Here is an 18,306-nt window from a genome sequence, read left to right as displayed (position 1 = left end):
CCAACTTTAACAAATTGCAGACAAGTGTATGTGTAATATTGTCAATACACACCCCAATTGCAGTGAAGTTGGAACATTGGATAAAACCAAAATCAACGGTATACAATAACTTTGTAATCCTTTTTCACCCACTCTTTAATTTAATACACTACAAAGACATTTAATATTGAATGTGATACTTTTTTCCCCCAAATATTTAAACATTTGGAGTGTGATGCCTATAGCCTTTGAACTTTGCCCCATCCTTGCTTGTGAACAAAAACCACGAGGCTCATGCCAAAAACTGCCACTGTGAGGGAAAAAAAAAAGTGTAAATTAAATTTTTCACTGGGCTAATGATACATTTGAAAAACCTAAAACCATCTAAATAAGGTTATTTAGGTCTTTAGGTCTGTCTGTAATAATTCATGCACACGTTCAACGAAAATCTGAAGTGGAGCAATTCTCAGTCAGAATCTGCAGAGTTCCTCTGAATCCCAAAGTTTGCGCACGCCAGTGTCAATGCAGTATGATGGTGCGTGTCTTTTAGTGAACAATGCATCCTCAAAAGAAGCTGAAGAGAATTAGAGCCAAAAAGAAGAAAAACCCTCTTCCCTAACCACATCCTACTTTCATCACCTCGGCTACCTGTGCTTCTTGGTGGATTTCATCACTGGTGGCGGTGTGCGCGAGCATCGACGACCTAGCAAGTGGCCACGTCTTCCTTATTGCAGCCAGGAAATGACCCAGATTGTCCAGCCTGCTGAGTGTATTTACATCCCAGCACCCTGATGACATTGTCAGTCAGGGAGCATATCTCAGCAGCAGCGATGAGGAGGGGGGAGGGGCAGGATGATGGCCCTGGCTCTTACTGTAACTAAAGCACTGATCCGCCCCCTCACCATGATGAAACGCTGCGCAGAGATGCAGATCCTCGCAGTCTTCGGTTCTGACTCCGTGCACAATGGTCTTATTGGCTATTGATCCCAGCGGATGGAGGACGACCAAGCTATCCTGACATTACCGGCGTTGCGTAATTGCTTTGCTTTTATGCCCTGAATCAAAAGCTGCTTCCCATTGTTAAAGCCCACATGCTTCAGAAAGGTTAACGTCTTTATTAATCCTCTTTAATGCATATTCATAGGTCAAGTTTTGCGCTCCACTGTGGCTCCCGGTCTCCTGGGAATGTGTTCTGAATAATCCGGCCCTGATTCATCTCTTATTTCCAACACCAGACGGTTTGCAGCAAGTATGTGTGTGTTTGCGTGTGTGCACGCGCGGGCACGTGCTATAATGCCAGAGGTGATTACGATAATTGGGACTTGTTTTTGTTCAACATCTGGCCATCTTGCAGGCCTAGATTCATTTATTTTTTTTTAAACCCATGAATGGAGCTTCTCCTCACTGATTTTTTTTTTAATGCATCTTTGCAGTCTAATAAATAAATTATGCATCTTGTTTTTATGTTATTGTAGTTATGATTTGCTTTCTGACGCCATCCAGATGATTTCCACCTTATTGGCCCTGCAGTCTTCTTCAACTCGATGCATCTCGACATACCTGTCAATCAAGTAAGTAGTCATTTGCAGACTTGAAATAGTGAAATTTCCATCGACGCTCCAAAATTGGCCCCTGTAAGAGCAGCTGCTCTGCTCGAGGATATCACAAGGTTAAATGCAACTCTGCCTTCGCCGTCCCTGCAGGTTTACCGCACTGTTAAAAATCCGAATGGCAGCACCTGCTGAAGTCCTTCATTAACTAAATGAGACATATTGCATTTCAACATCATTAAGGTATGTCGTCAAATTATTTTATTTTGTTGTTTTCAGATTTAAGGCTAAGAAGGAACACGTCTGCAAAGCCTACATTTGAAATACAAGGGGTGCAAAGGACATCCCTCATTTATTTCGGGGTTAGGTTCTGGACCACCCCCGTAATCGATGAAATCCTCCAAGTATTGGCCATTTTTTTTTAATTTATACATATTCTAAAGTTGAATAAACCTCCCTGGTCTCTTTTTAATATTGCCCACAGTCCTATTAATGTCTATCAAATTCTTACAAAAACTTTGTACATTTCAATATCTATATTTGAAATGAACAGATTTGAACAAAAAACATGGAAATTGATACACACGATTTGCCTCCACGGGCCATAAAAAAATCATGTGGCGGGCTGGATCTGGCCCCCGAGCCTTGCATTTGAAAGTTGTCCACTAAAGGATTGTGTGAGTGCTTAAGGCCAGAAATTTCAACAATTTGTTATTGGAAATGTGAATTTAAAAACACTTTTTTGTTATATGTATACCTATACTGTATATCTATACGTTTTCACCCTTCCGTATATGTTAGTCACATTCACAATGATACTATTATATATATACTGTATATTTTTCTGCTCATTTTGTATCCATCCTAATAGGAGCACATTAGCTAAGAGCATTGGACGTCAGTTTGGAACAAAAAGTACAACTCATTTGGTAAGGGAGACTTTTATTTTCAGCTCAAAAATTAATAGTTTTAGAACATTAATTAATTAATTCCGTCATACTTATTTTTATCCCTGAGTCAAAATTCAATTGTCAGCCAAAAGTGAGATCATGGACAGAAAAGCAATGATTTAGCAATGTCATTGCATTGTTCATTTTTATCTCATTGCTGCTTATAACTACAATGAAGCATATTTGAGATTAAATGTGATGCTTTATACTCATTATGTTCATCCAACATCCGAGACATTATTTGCACGTTACAGCTGATTTAATAGTTAAAGTAAAAGCAATAGAGAGCAGCTTTCGTGTCACGGTTGACGTCGCATGACATTTCAGGTTGGTGCCTTTGCAGTGCTGGAATTAGATTGACTTGAACTATCCTGCAGTTGTTTTGCTGCCCAAAATGTCGTATGATGCGTGAAATGTTGAGATGTGGATCAAAGGCCCGTAATTTTTTAATAAGTGCCTTTGCTTTGAGTCTGAATGAAAGCCAACCCCTTGAAGTCACATCTGATTGCTTGTGTGTGACAGTTTTGATCGATAGCTCAGGCTCTTGCATATGTGTGGGCCGTTATACAATGGCAGGTTGCCGTGGTTACCTGAATTCCTCTGCACATGAAAAAGCACTTGACTGCAGATTCTTACAGGGCACACTGCTGTCCCGATTGTGTGGCAGTTTTTTTTTTTTTTTTTTGACTTATTATGCAGTAAAATCAACAACAACATGGCGCTCCCGCTGCAAATGTATGTTCATTTCCATTCGACCAACTCATTTCCATTCCCACGTTATTACAACTGAGCTCATGGCTTACTTCGGACCGCTCTCTGCTGTAATGACCTCTAGTGACCTTAATGAGAACAGAAGAGGGTTTTGCTTTTCATTGAAGTGCTTATTAAAGGTGTGTGTGCACACCTGATTCAAATATGATACGCACACAGAACAAGCTGACAGCTTCACGAACCCTTCAATATAAGGCACCCGTTCACTAACATATTCTCCTTATCATATTCGCTCTCATGCACTGACCAGAAACATCGGTGTGGAAAAAAAACCCCATTCATTTCCTCGTCCTTCAACTCTCTGCACTGGCAATGTGTCGTAGAGTTGAAAGAAAGCAAGTCTACAGGCTGACCTCATTGCAACAACGGGCCCAAATGGATACTGACCTACGTAGAAACATTTTATATGGCCTATGAAAGTTGATCCTGCAGCTGAGTAGAGCAATAACAATTATTTCTGCTGTTATAAATATTTTCTCTGCGCAAATGAAGTGCTGGTTATTAATTTTGTGATAATTAAGGTGCAGGTGGTAGCAATTTACAATTAGCTGTTTATTAATAAGACTTAGGTGATTACAAAAATAAGACCCCATTACCTGACAAATACTTACGTTGTGCTTTCCAGAGTTATCGATTGTACTTTGAAATTCTTGTTTCACTGCGCTCCCCCCTCCCCAAATTTGAGATTTTCCAGCGAATCTAATATTTTTATATTGGTCAAGGTCCCAGGTACGGTTAGAAGCAAATTACTGCATATCAACTGCAGTTGGCTATTGTACATGTTAATAAAAGAAAAACAAAACAAAATTGTGAGCTTGCTGACAGGATGGCCAATGACAGGGTGGACATTTTTGGCCTACTGTTAGCATTTTATGAAGACATAATGGACTTTATAGCGATATTGAGATGGTCACGTAGTAAAAAGTAATTTTGTGTGAATAAAATAATTTAGAATTTGTATGAATGTCAAATAGTGAGCTTTCGCTCGCCCGAGCATTCCCCCTCCCACCCCAGGTTTTGACTTGCCGAATATAGCACATAAAATAAACAAACACAAATTTACTTTATATATTATGATTATTATTGAACACTGAGTCCGAATATACTGTCAGTAGCTATAATTCCATACCTACAATTTTTTCCCACATCATTAGCACATTCATAAGACACTATGAACAACTTGTGAGCACTTCTGCCTTACGGTTCTGAGGTCCAGAGTTCATATTTGGCCTTGCTTGTTTGGAGTTTGCGGGCTCATGGGTTTTCTTCGGGTACTCTCACACGTAGCCCGACTGAGGATAAGCGGCATGGAAAATGGATGGATGGGAAGTACTTGTACACCCTTCATTAGATTACCTGAGGTGTAAAGTGATGGAGGTGGGTTTAAATCACTGCCAGTACAAAGTACGATGCACTTTGGAACTGCCGTGTTTTATGAACTACAATGATTGTAACCTTTTACTAATTTTTCTCTGTCAGCAACACTAATTGGCTACAAGATCTCAAGAACCAATGTGTCATGCCGCAATCCAAAGAAATTTAAGAGCTAGTTGCATTTAACAAAATTTTAATATTGTAGAAAATATAATTTTGTTTCAAAAGTAATACACTACTAAAAGTTCTTGTGGTTCAATTTTTAAATTTTTTTTTGCTAAACTAAAATTCTCAAAATTGTTATGTACATGTATGTATGCCAGAGACGAGGCTGTAACCCACTTCTCGCCGTGGTCCTAGTCCCTCGTCGGCCCCAGCATGCCTGCAACCCAAGTGAGGATAAGCTGAATGCAAACTGAATGGATGAATATTTCACCGTGTGTAATGAATCTGCTTGAGTTTCACTTTTTGAATTGAACTATTGACATTGTCTTCCGTATTCTCATTTATTGAGATGGAAATGTATATCCAAAATTCTAGATTTAGTTAAGAATACATGCTGAAGTTTTCAGGATTGTTCAGAATGGTACTCCCCCCCACCTTAAGAAAAAATTTTCTCAAATTAGGAAGAAATAATATTCAAAATGTACAAAAACAAGTGCACCTTACAGTTGGCTACCACTTTTTGGTACAATTTCCAGACAGAAAATTGACACCCGTTCAATGTACCCCACTTACCCAGATTCAGTACCCAGATATGTTGCCAGCATATGAGAAATGAGACGAATTGACGAATTAATGAATTTAATAACACAACCAGCAGAGGGCAGCAAAGATCTGATACTAGTAGCTCATGAATAATGGTGGGAAAATCATGCTACCTCCTCACCGAATGTTTCTAATGAACATTTGGGTTCACAGTAATCACAAACAAATACGTTCTAAACTTTAGTCCACAGATTATAAACACATGAAAAGTCACTTGCGTCAACATTAGTCATCAAATTGCAGATAAGCCAGGAACTCGGTGCGCACGCAAACACAAAGTACCTTCTTGTGAGCCCAAATTTAGAAAATGCGCCGTTTTGTCCTCTGACACGTTCTCGGTTCTGCCGACACCAGTCACCTTTCTGATGAATGGGTGACTCATTGTGATTCCTGGGTGTTGTACATACTTGATACTCGTCAGATGTGGACCATGTTGCAAAACGTACCCAGACACATGAAAATAGTCACAAGCCGTAATTTGATTTGTCACTGTTGTACGATGCTGGAAAAAACAAAGACGTCGTCAGAAAATGTGCTGGTTCTCATCTAATCAACACACATTTTGTTCCTTGTCTTCTTTTGACGTTCGGTACCATGGAGGCTGCCTGAGTGGTATGCTTTACTTCAACAAAAGAACTTGCAGACCTGGCCTTGTCCATGTACATGAAGTTAGAAAGAAAGAAGAAAAAAAAATCGAGAGATTAAATGGATTAGCTTTGCAGGTATCACAGCTTCCATTCTGCCTGTGATGAATGTGGGCATTTTTTAATCCATTGAAATAAGTCCTGAGAGAAGGCAGAAGGCTGAAGTACAACCTGTGCTCACCATTATCATCACTGTCTGTTAAAATTGGATACAGTATATACAAAACAGATTTTTAACACGGTAACCCATTGTTTAAACCTTAGCGATCCCACACAGAGTGATGCTATGGGGGGGGGGGGGGGATTCCGCTCTTGTAGTGAGCATTGTACACAATATTACTAACACAGCACAAGACAGAGCTGTGTGGTGCGGTATGATGCCAAAGGGCATCTAGACTCCTCAAAAACATGATGATAAAGAATCTTAGTAGTTGTTGTAGTGGTATTGTAGCACTCACTGATCTTAAAAAATATATATAAAAAGACTGGATAGCGCATACACATCGAGCGGTATGTCGATTGGTTGAAGCCAGTTGGCCGCCATTTTGGTACTCCCAAAACGTGTGGCGGACATGATTTACAGGTTGGATTATGGCGGGGTTTTCTCAAAGTTTGGCATGTAGGATTAAAACTGGTCGTGTGAGCTTGACATTTTTTCATTTCTGGTAACATGAAGGATTTTTGATTCGACTTGATAAGCCAAAAAAGGCAAAGTGCAAAGGAAAGACGTATAACAGCGTGACTACCAAGAAACCTTGCATATTACCTAGGGCCCGATTTCTGTGACATGTTAACTTTTCCCAAAATACACTGTGAACCACTATCATTATAACATAGCAAAAAACTAAGCATTTTTTGTCATAAAGACACGACATTTTAAGTCAATCAGTTGGATATATTTTTGGAAATAAAGATTCTCAATGGGAAAATACATGCTAAACGCATTGTTCGTTTGTCTCTGCGACGTCCTATTTCAGACAGAAAATTTAAACTTGTTTCCTCGCATTTGAAAATTAAATTCAATTTGCAGAGTTCTGCATTATGAAATTCATCAAAAAATTCACAGAAAATGTGTTTTCTTGCTTATCCACTGATGAAGTTTGGGAAAATATTTACATCGCTTTTTCGTGAAAACCCGTCGGCCTATAAAGGTGAAGCAGAGAGTGAACAACAACTATAAACAAAACTTCGTTCAAGTGACTCAAGCTCATCAGAAAATTTAAAAAAAAAAAAAAAAAAAAAACCTTCACAAACAAACTTTAACAGTGTCAAAGCAAATCTTTCTAACTTACCCGTGGAATGTTTTCCAACAGCCACGAAAGTGGCAATTAACGCAGTTAATCACACAGTTGCACAGGTCGGCATGGTTGTTTTGGGAGTATCATGATGGCGGATATCAGCTTTCGGCGACTTCAGCTTTGGTGGCCAATGATCTATCCAGTCTTTTTTATTTTGTGTATTTATTTTTTTAAAGATCAGTTTACTGTAGTATGCCAACTCAGGCCCCGTAACTCAGCGGTTAGAGCACTGGTTTGGTAAACCAGTGGTTGTGGGTTCATATCCCACTGGGGCCTGCACTCCCTGAGAAGGGTTGCGTCAGGAAGGGCATCCGGCGCTGTGGTGACCCCGAAAGGGACAAGCCGAAAGGAAAACAACAACTGTAGTATGCTAACTGTTAGCTTAGTATAGTCTGTCTTTTTGAGATAAAGACCAGACAAAGGAATGTTTTTTAACAATTTCGAGCAATTTAGAGTACTCAAATTCTTCACAATTATTGCCATGTGTAAAGCCAGCGTACTATTCGGATCAGCGTCTCTGCAATCAACCATCCTGCTCTAGTTCAGCATCATTACATGGATGCATTTTGATGATCATTTGTTGCTTGGTAGCGTTAATGGGTCTCAAATGTCACTGCTCCATAGGCCAATAAAAACATCGACTATGCCAACTTGTTGCGCAAACTGACTGGTTTTGACTTGCTTATATAATGCGGAACACGAGAACTGTGGCAGCTCTCCACACTTACGAGAAAAAAAAAAACTCCACTTGACAGACCAAAACAGACAAGTTTGAAAGTTATATACTGTACATAGGAAGTGGGAAGTTTAACATTGACCATAGGTATGAATGTGAGCATGAATGATAGTTGAAAGATTGATCCTCGTGTGGACAAACAGAATGGATATACGGATCAATATTTTAATAGCACGATCTGGTGAATCTATGGTGGCTCTGAACATCGCTCCCACTCACTTTGTAGACGGTACAGAAAATTTTAGATTGCCATTGGAAAAACAAAATAAAAAAAATAAATATTCCACGAGCTGGGCGGCACGGTGAATCGTCTGGTAAAGTGTTGGCCTCACAGTTCTGAGGTCCCTGGTTCAATCCCAGACCTGGCTGTGTGGAGTTTGTGTTCTCCCTGTGCCTGCATGGGTCTCCTCCGGGTACTCCGGTTTCCTCCCACATCCCAAAAACGTGCAACATTAATTGGACACTCTAAATTGACCCTAGGTGTGATTGTGAGTGTGGCTGTTTGTCTCGATGGGCCCTGCAATTGGCTGGCAACCAGATCAGGGTGTACCTCGCCTCCTGCCCTTTGACAGCTGGGATAGAATCCAGCACTCCTCGTGAGGATAAACTCCAAAAGAAAATGGATGGATGGATTCCACGGGCCACCTTGCTAAAAGGAGTTAGAGCTGAGCTGTTGAAATAGCGGACATTCTTTCTTATCATGGCTTCATACCAGCCTAATGATGAAAAAGTCTCAGCTGGAATGTAACAAGCCTCACGAAATCTATACCCAGTAAAAAAAAAAAAAAAGAAAAAAGTTTGACCACAGCTGTAAAAACAACGGCCAACACTTGAACTTCTGACAACATGACAAATGGAGCAACACACCCTTTCAAAAGATGTTAAGTAAGGGCACAAACGCACAGTTGGGGAGCAATGTTTTGTGAAGTTTAATAATCAGAGCCATTAAGGAACGTGTACAGTACAGTAGTCTGGATTTAGACTTGCCTGTTGTGCGTTTTGTCAAACAAAAAACAAAATAACATTCAGTATCATTCACATCTTGTAACCCTGTGTGCCGTGTAACCAAAACACCTCTCACAGAGATCATAAATAATAAATCATAAAAACCATGTCACGTGCAATAATTTGTGCGTTCTCACTTAAATCATCACATGCTTCAAGCATGTCTGTTATGGGTCGTTGTATTAAATATTATTTTTTTACTTTTTGCATGAATTTTACCTCAAGTAAAAACATTGCCGTACAGATGAGTTCCATGTTTTTCTGTAATCGTTCCCAAACAGTATTTGCGGTGCCTGTGGTGTCTGGAAATCCAGCACTGGTTTTTGTCTAAATTGTTTAAAAAATAATAATAATAAATTCTCCCGTCATGTTTATCATAAAAATTTGTCATCAGGGATTTATCTTCCTCTCAAAGTTGACAGAGGAATTAAGCACCTATAGCTCAACTCCCACACATTTGGAATGCTTTCACTCTCTCACCAGACACCTGATTAGGAACACTTAGCAAAGCTAATGAGAATTGTATTAAATATATCTTTATAAATACACATCTTATTTTGCTTTAAGAGATGCTCAAATCTTAGAAATGCTTCTCAGTATAACCCAGTACAGTTCAACATGACTGCTAACTACACAGAACCCCAATAATAAACATGTTGTCGTTGAAATGTCACATCATTCGGACCACTCAAACCTTGTCCCACTACAGCATGGGTTTCAAACTCGAGGCCCGGCACCCAGGTGTGGCCCGAAACCTCATTTAATGTGGACTACAAAAGGAAAGCATGTGCATCACCTTCCATGATTTTTTGTTCCAATTTGAACAGAAATTCAAAATTCATTTGTAGCGAACAAAAATGTTGGGATATGACATTTTTTGGCTACCAATCACCTTTTTATAATAACTGTGGTGGAAAAAACTATTTATCCTTCTGATTTCAAAACTAGTTATCCCTCAATTTATTGTATAATGTCATGAGGTACAGTTTCACTGTAGTCGCTGTCGAGTTTGACACCTCTGTACCACAGTAGATAAAATAATTTGCACAATATTAGAAAAACAAAAATACATCGGTGTACTCAATATTTTGTCAGTTATTCTTGCGGCATTGATATTCTTGTTAAAAAAAAGTTTTTTGTATTTGCCATCCACCCAGTTTCTACTGTTTATCCTGTAATACAATATATGTAATACAGTATGTTTATGAATGTATTAAAAAATATATAATTGTATTACAGCATGGTATACATTATTGTACATTGCATATTTCTATTTTTTCGTGCACACTTTGAGCTATTGGTTAGCATGCTGCTTCACAGGCCTGCAGTTTGGGGTTCAATTCTGGGTTCGGAATTCCTATGTGGATTTTACATGATCTCCCTGTTCTGGGCTGGGTTTCCTGCAGATACTTTGGCTTCTCCCCGCATTCCAAAAATGCACATGTTAAATTAATTGAAGGCTAAATTGTCTGAATGTGCATGAATGTTCTTTATACTGGACAGTATGTGCCCTGTGATGATTGACTGGTCACCAATCTCGGGTGTAATTTCAGCTAAAATCGGCTCCATTTTATCTAATGCTCATGACAACAAGCACGAAAGAAAATGGATGGATGGGTTATTTTTGGGAATTTAACAAAAAATATTTGTGACAACAATCTGATCAGGCTTACCAACTTTCCAAAATAGTAATCGTTTGAATTCCATGTTTCATTTTGTTTATTTTAAAGTATTTTGTAGGGGGAATTTATTGGATTCTGTGGTTATGTGAGATGACGTTTAACATTTTTCAAAGACAAAACCTCGATGCGCTTCCAAAGCTGAAGTGTCTCATGGGAAAGTGTGTGCTGTCATTTAGGTGTCAATAGTGTCTGTCATGGTGATGGCGGTCTGCTGCTTCCCCCGCTGCCGACGCCTCCACAGCAGGACCGGCAGCAAGAGGAGCAGCAGGAGACCCAGAGCGCCTCCTATCAGACCTGCTTTGAGTGACAGACTGTGATCCCTGGGCTGATACATCATACACGAAGCCTCGCTGTCTCCGGCGTCATTCAGCGACACCACGCAAACCTCGGACACATTCTCGATTGGGCCCAAGCCTCCGCTACGCCGGTCCATCCCGAACCGCTGCCTCTCTGTCCCGCCAACCGTGACCTTGTAGGCTTTGACAAAGGAGTAAGGAGCACACCAGCGGAGGATCACGTCGGAGCCGTTCCAGGCCACCGTTTTCAGGAAAGGAGCCTGCGGTGCCTCAAGGTGAGACGTGAACCCCGGACACAAGCAGTGATTTGTGGCTCTGAGTTCAGCACAGGGGGGCTGGTCTTCCTCACAGGGGTTGTAGTCACACCTCTTCAAGGTTCCTCTGTTGACAGATACAGTCTCGGGTGGAAAGGTGGTAGGGTTGTCCTCTGTCTCGTCGTAATAGTCATCCGACGGGAGCTCGAGGGCCTCGGACGGGATGCTGCGGGATCTGAGGGTTCCTGTCTGATATGTGGTAGGCTGGCAAATGGAACCGCTGATGAGAAGCAGGCAAATGGCCATCAAGGGAACATTTCTGCTGGGAGCCATCACACCGCCTAGAGATGCGACAAAGAACATACTGTCAGTATCAATAAGTACTTATCATTACTTATTGGACCCCATCAGGACCTGGTTTTATCCCACGAACGGTGCTCTTTTGCTAATTGACAGTATGTTTTTCATATGACAGCTTGCTGTTATTTTGATTAAACCGGTAGTTGACAAGACCTCCTGGGAGAGATTGAGTAGTGATGGTGGGAAGTAGCAAACACTTTAGTACAACCGGTTCTGTATAGTACTTATGTAGATTTTCTTTTCAACTACTTTTTACTTTTACGCCCTGTATTTTCAAACCAATATCTGTATATTGTCATACTTTGTTGAAATATGTGTATGAATGTGATTTTTTTTTTTTTTTTTTTTTTTGTTCCAGTTGTTTCCATTGTGTAATTTAGCACTTGTGATACTCAATTCACACCGGCAAAGCTATAGGAGTACATTGTTTTGACAGTGTAAAAGCCAACCCAGTGCTAGCCCTTATACATTTTCTTCCCAGTATGAACACAAAGTTAATTTTCTGTGCAGATTGGTTTTCCCTCCCATTGTGCCAAATTATCAAAATGAGTACAGTATTTTACTGTATATAACTGACTGAACCAATTCATTTTTACTTTTGTACTTATGTGCTTGGCCCGAATCAGTACATCTACTTTTATCAGGTTTTTCCTTTCACACTAGAATCTGTACTTCTACATTAAGTACAACAGGTGCTAACTTTTTGCCACATCTTTGGAGCCACATTGCACGAAAACTCCACCCGCCTTGTTGTCAAATTACTGTACATCAGGGAAAAGAAGAATGTGGGGAAAATACAAATACAGACAAATATCAGTCTACACTCACATTCACACCTATCGACAATTTAGAAAAGCACGTTTATCCGAAGAAGCACACTTTTGGAAGAAAGCGTGAGTGAGCCAGGCAATAAGCAAACGACACGCATGAAAAGGACCGAACCAAGATTTGAACCTGTGACTTCCGATGAGGCAGACTTTCTAACCACTTCTAATAATCATGTTATAGCAATCTATCCAATTTCTATGGTGTTCATCTTCAATAGGGTCATGGGTGACCTGGACCCTATCCAAGTTGACTTTGTGTGCTGATAGACATTCAAGCTGGCGTGCAAAAATTCATATGTATGAACAATTAAGTCTTCAATGAACTTAGTATGGATGTTTTTGGAAGGAGAGCAGAAATTAGCTACGTAAACACAAGAAGAACATGAAATTTAAAAAAAGGAGGGCCAATGCTGCTATTTAAACCCAGAACCTAAACACTGTATAACCACGAGTTCTCTGTCCACGTTGAAATTAAATGCCTTTAAAAAGAAGTACATTAAACACACAGTATATATTTTTGTTTAATACAATGATTACAATTTACAATATTACGGTTGTTATCCTGCTAACAAGCAAAGAGTGTTTGGCAAGCTAAAATGCACTTTATTATTAGATCTTGTTTTAGACGTTATTAATTTGTGCAGTAGTAGCTATTGTATTTGAATGATTTTTTGTGTGTGTGTGTATGTAGGTGTGCAAAAACATGAATATTTGGTGGCGTGATTGAAAACAGTGTAGGTGTACCTGCTAGGTTGAATCCTCAGACGTTGAGACGTCAGAGGCGGCTCAGACTAATTCAACATTCCAGAGCGGATTGCACAAGAGGGGTTCAGTGAATGCCTCCACACACCCATGCGAGACACAGTGCAGCCCAGTCAGCCGGATCCACTTACGGGAAAGCTACCCGTGTGGAATTTTCACAATGAATCCACACAAATATCTCAAAATATCTCTTGGAACAACTTGTATTAGAACACACAGAAAACAATCACATTTTCTGCCCACGTGTGCTTTTCTACAAAGAGTAGAAAATGGGTCAAATGTTAGTTGGGAATGGGGGGTAACTTACTTGTGGTTTGCAGAGGTTTAAATGCTTTCGGAAGCTCCTCACGCTCCTCTTCTGTCATCCAGTTTCTCCCACATTTGCGTGCTTCTCTTATATATTTTTCTCCTCTCCCTAACAACTGCAACCACCCACCACCACCCCCACTCCCCACCCCCGCCCCGCACACTTTTTGACCCTTCCAGCACCAGCTCCACCTCCCTCCCTCTCTGAGTAAACAGAGTCTCCATGCTCTTAGAAGAGTTTACTAATAACTTGTAGTGGATATAAAAAGTCTGAACACCCCCGATCAAGTGCCAGTTTTTTTGTGTGTGTAATATTACAAATTTGACCAAAGCAAATGATTTCTAAAGATTTTCTCACCATTAATGTGACCTTTTGGAATTCTGGGCATAAAGTTCAAGCTTGGGTTCAAAACTCTGCAAAACCATACTTGGAATCTCCAAAAGTGCAAAAACGTCCTCCGATCCCAGAAAACAAATGACCAACTTTTTAGCCATAATTCCAAAAAGAATGTTTGGCGCAAGCGCAACACTGCTCATCACTGTATTTTTTTCTTCCTTTGGAACTGGCACCTTAGTCGAGGTAGAGGGAATTATCAACAGTCTCAAATGGTTGTTAGTGTTAGCACAAAACCTTCAGGTTTCTGCGAGAAAGGCAGTAAAAGCCTACTAGAACATGTGAGCTTTCTTTGGGGTTAATCAGAGGCACTTTAAATGGTGACAGGTGTATGCTGGCTCTCATTTAACATGAGGTTGAAGGTGATTGATTCGTACTGAACACAGCAACGTACGTTACTTCAACCCTCGAACATACAGTACTTTTTTTGTCAGTTCAGTTTTAATGATTATCGATAACATTAATGATGCGATGCTTTTTGAAATGATTTATCTCTGCGTCATTGATTTTGTCACAAAAACCTGGCATTTGAACAAAGGTATGTCGATTCTTTATATACACTCGAAATACTCATTTCTGTCGTGTCCAGCATCGACGTTTTAGTTACATTCCTTTGGATCATCGAGGACTAATTTATACAAATCTATTTTGAGGTGATGTCTCACTTGTTAATGAGGTCTCATTGCCTTAAAGGGAGGTAGGAAATTAAAGAATGACGGTGCTTTATGCATGGATGATTACGAAGTGACGCTAGACTGCCGCTCACGCCTGGTTGGACTTCTCATCTAAATAAAATGCATGACTTTGCATGGAACATCACAACAACGTCCAAACAGAAACTGAATGCGAGTGAGCGACATCTGCTTACCAAATACAGGAAATAAACCAGATCAGACTTGTATGATGCCATCTGTAACACACAGCACATTTTTGCCTCTTTAATTCAGCAGACTGAATGTCTAAAAAGGGAGTAAAACGAGCGCTAGTGAGAAATTCAGGGACAAAAATGACTTGGTATTGACGAAACTCAGGAACTATTCCTGCTTTGTTTGTAACATCTAAGCTCAAAAATTATTTATTTGATTGTCCTGACTTTACCCTCATGGGACCAATAAAGTACATCTGTCTAGTACCACGGAATTTTCTAGTAAGGACCTGATCTTAGTTTTTCCTTTATTATTTATTTCTGCTCTTCACTGAAAACATTTGGGTTGAATGTGACAAGAAGAATAGGAGGTATTTATATCTGCAGACGACACCAACTAAAATATTGCATTATTTGTCATAGAATCCCCTATTTTGAGCAAAAGAAGTGGAACCCGATAAACATGAATAACATTCACATCAAACTTTACATTTACTGGGAAATCCTTTGCAATAATGACATCAAGTCCAAACTTGAGCATTCTTCTATTGTAATGCTTTTTCTAGGCTTTAAGTTGTATGTTTTGGTGGGTTTCTCTCTTCAGCCTCCATTAGTAGGGAAAACACACGTTCTGTAGGGTTGAAGTCTGGGGGATTGATTTGGTCAGTCTTTCCACTTCCCTTGTGATCTCTGTTTGGAATTAGAGGTACTTTACATGACTTGAAAATAATTGTTTTGAGTAATTGATCCATTTTAAGTGGATACTTTTTCTTCTTGTTTAGCTGTTGTTCTATTGTTGCTTTGTTTATCTTGTTAGTTTGTTTGCAGTCTCTTTGGTTGCTGTTTTTGCTCGTGTGCTGTGGGTGCATGATGAAGAATCTCTCAATCCCACTTTGGCTGCATTTTGTTGTTGTTTTTTTTCTATTTGGAGACAAACTCTTTCTGAAGAGGTGGCTGGTTAGCACATCTGCCTCACAATACTCGGGACCCAATCTGGAGTTTGCATGTTCTCACCGTGCCTGTGTGGGTTTTCTTTGGGTACTCTGGCTTTCCCCCACAACCCCAAAACATGCATGGTAGGTTAATTGAAGACTCTAAATTTCCAGTAAATGGTTGTTTCTTTCTGTGTGGTCTGTGATTGTCTGGCAACCAGTTCAGGGTGTACCCCACCTCTTGCTCAAAGAGAGTTGCGATCGGCTCTCGCATGCCCGCGCCCCTCGTGAGGATAAACGGTACAGAAGATAGATGGGTGGATGTTTCTTCACATTTCGGACTTCATTTTGCTGTTTGCATCAAAATGATTGATCCTTTCCCAGATGAATTTCATGGGGTCTCACAGATGAGTTTCAGCAAACTTTAGCTGTTCCAACGGTTTGGTAAATTTTGCCTTGAGTTGTTTGGGACTCTGTACTTTGTCACATTTGTGACCACTCCTGCCCTCTGGAGGTTACTTTACAGCTCTTATACTGTTTTTGTCATCTGCTGGCATTTTCCTTTGGCAGACCCTCTCGACATCTGTTACTTGGTACACCAAGATTTTTTTATTCGTCTTCTTGGCGACATTATTAATGGCAATTGTTTGTGCAATGGGTCTTTTTGAGTTTCGCAATTGTTTTTCAACTCACATACAGCAGTTTAATTTTTTTTAACGTTGGTTTCACCGCTAACTAGTACAAATGTAATCCTCACAAGCAAAACTTGGTCTAGACATTCATTTAACACAGCTTTCAGTGCCATGCTCCAATACTTTTTCCAACAACAAAAATAAAAAAAAAATGTGGTTCCATTATTTCCAAAGTTGTGTGATACCCAGACATCAGACCCTGGAAATGAAAGCTGAACTGTTGATCTCTTCTTTCATATTAATCTTTTGATCTCAAACCCAAATATTTTCAGTGTAATGCATCTTTGTACTTTGTGTGATAGAGAAAATGTATGCATTCTCCAAGCTTTTCTGATTTAATGTAGAAAAACAGTGAAGAAGTAGAATTTGTGTTGGGACAAAAATCCAAGCAGATGGTAACTGTTAGCTGGGCCTTGCAGCTCAAATCCTGCAATAAACTGTCAGTTTTTCCCCACTGTAGATGGGTGGGATTTGGGATGGGCCTGCCTTGGCTGTTAAAACAGATTCATTATGATGACTGTCACGCACACACACCACACATATATAATATACTGTATGTGTATATATGAAAGAACAAAAGTGCAAAGTTTAAATGTTGTTAAATTAAGTAGCTTGAATTGCGGTACTTATTACGGGAGGGTGTGTCCCCTCGAAGTACGTGTGGGGGGCAGTACTTCATTGCAACCTTCCACTCAGGGTTAATATATCAGGCAACTATTTACACATTTTGTGTGATTATAAACTAAACATATATACTTTTAACTCTCTTACATGTCTGCCTCACAGTCAAAAGGTCCTGGTCTTAAATCCTGATTCCGGCCTTTGGGTGAGGTTGTTTTCATGTTTCAGGGATGATTTCTTCCCACTCTCCACAAACATACAAGTTACGGTCCTTGAAGACTAAATCTTATTGGTGTAAAGGCTTGTATGTATGTATGTGTCCTGTGATTGACTACCAACTACTCGGCGGTGTTCTCTGAGTCTTGGCCCAAAATCAGCTGGGAGAGGCTTCAGCTCCAATGAGAACCTGAAAAAGATCAGCGCAGAGCATCTTCTGAGTGGTCTACAGCGCCCTCTGTAGTATTTAAGTTGGAACAAGACTTCTCCAGAGAGCGCGCTTTCAATTGTCGTGTTCATACTGTACTGTTGTTTCAAATAGAAAGTAGGCTGATGATCACATTTATTAGTTTTCATGTGTCGATTGCTTATCAATTTATCAAACCGAAATCCCGCACGCATCAACATTCTGAGGTCCCAGGTTCAATCCGGGACCCGCCTGTGTGGAGTTTGCATGTTCTCCGCGTGCCTGCGTGGGTTTATTCCGGGCAGTCCCGTTTCCTCCCATACCCCAAAAACATGCAACATTAATTGGACACTCTAAATTACCGCTACGTGTGATTGTGAGTGCGGCTGTTTGTCTCTATGTGCCTTGCGATTGGCCGGCAACCAGTTGAGGGTGTACCCGCCTCCTGCCCGATGACAGCCGGGATAGGCCCCAGCACTCCCGCGACCCTTGTGAGGATAAGCGGCTAAGAAAATGGATGGATGGATATTCATTCATTTCCAATCAAATGAATTAATTCATGAATTACAGTACTTATTTCAGCATTTATGTATTTCAATATTTAACCAATTCATTAATTTAACTATTGTAAAATTAATTTCATGTACAGTTTTGAAATAAATTTTGAATATTGAAATAATGGAGGCCGCACCGCATGGTTGCGCAGCTGTAGAGCGTTGGTCTCACAATTCTGAGGACCGGGGTTCAAATGCCGTCCCAGTCTGTGTGGCGTTTGGTTGTTCTCCCCGTGCCTGCGTGGGTTTTCTCCAGGAACTCCGGGTTCTTCCCACATCCTCA

The 18,306-nt window shown here is 40.2% G+C and overlaps 1 protein-coding gene across 4 annotated transcripts; it reads right to left on the bottom strand.

Annotated features, from left to right (window-relative positions):
- Positions 1–8,975: 8,975 nt before the first annotated feature.
- On the bottom strand, positions 8,976–18,295 carry LOC133491948 (leucine-rich repeat neuronal protein 4). 4 transcript variants are annotated; one of them, XM_061803712.1, is made up of 4 exons: positions 18,161–18,295; positions 17,402–17,472; positions 14,825–14,866; positions 8,976–11,648 (listed from the first exon to the last, which is right to left on the bottom strand). In XM_061803712.1, exon 4 carries the CDS (start codon positions 11,638–11,640, stop codon positions 10,930–10,932), a length of 711 nt encoding a protein of 236 aa, XP_061659696.1. In that variant the 5' UTR covers positions 11,641–11,648; positions 14,825–14,866; positions 17,402–17,472; positions 18,161–18,295; the 3' UTR covers positions 8,976–10,929. The 4 variants fall into 4 exon arrangements, with proteins under 4 accessions (XP_061659696.1, XP_061659697.1, XP_061659699.1 ...); XM_061803713.1 differs by having other exon boundaries at positions 17,406–17,472; XM_061803715.1 differs by having other exon boundaries at positions 18,196–18,280.
- Between the last annotated feature and the right edge of the window lie 11 nt (positions 18,296–18,306).

The sequence above is a fragment of the Syngnathoides biaculeatus genome, chromosome 18 (assembly GCF_019802595.1).
Source record: "Syngnathoides biaculeatus isolate LvHL_M chromosome 18, ASM1980259v1, whole genome shotgun sequence".
In the NCBI taxonomy this organism is placed as follows: Eukaryota; Metazoa; Chordata; class Actinopteri; order Syngnathiformes; family Syngnathidae; genus Syngnathoides; species Syngnathoides biaculeatus.
Note: the sequence above shows the minus strand (reverse complement) of the source record. Positions and strands in the feature narration are given on the sequence as shown.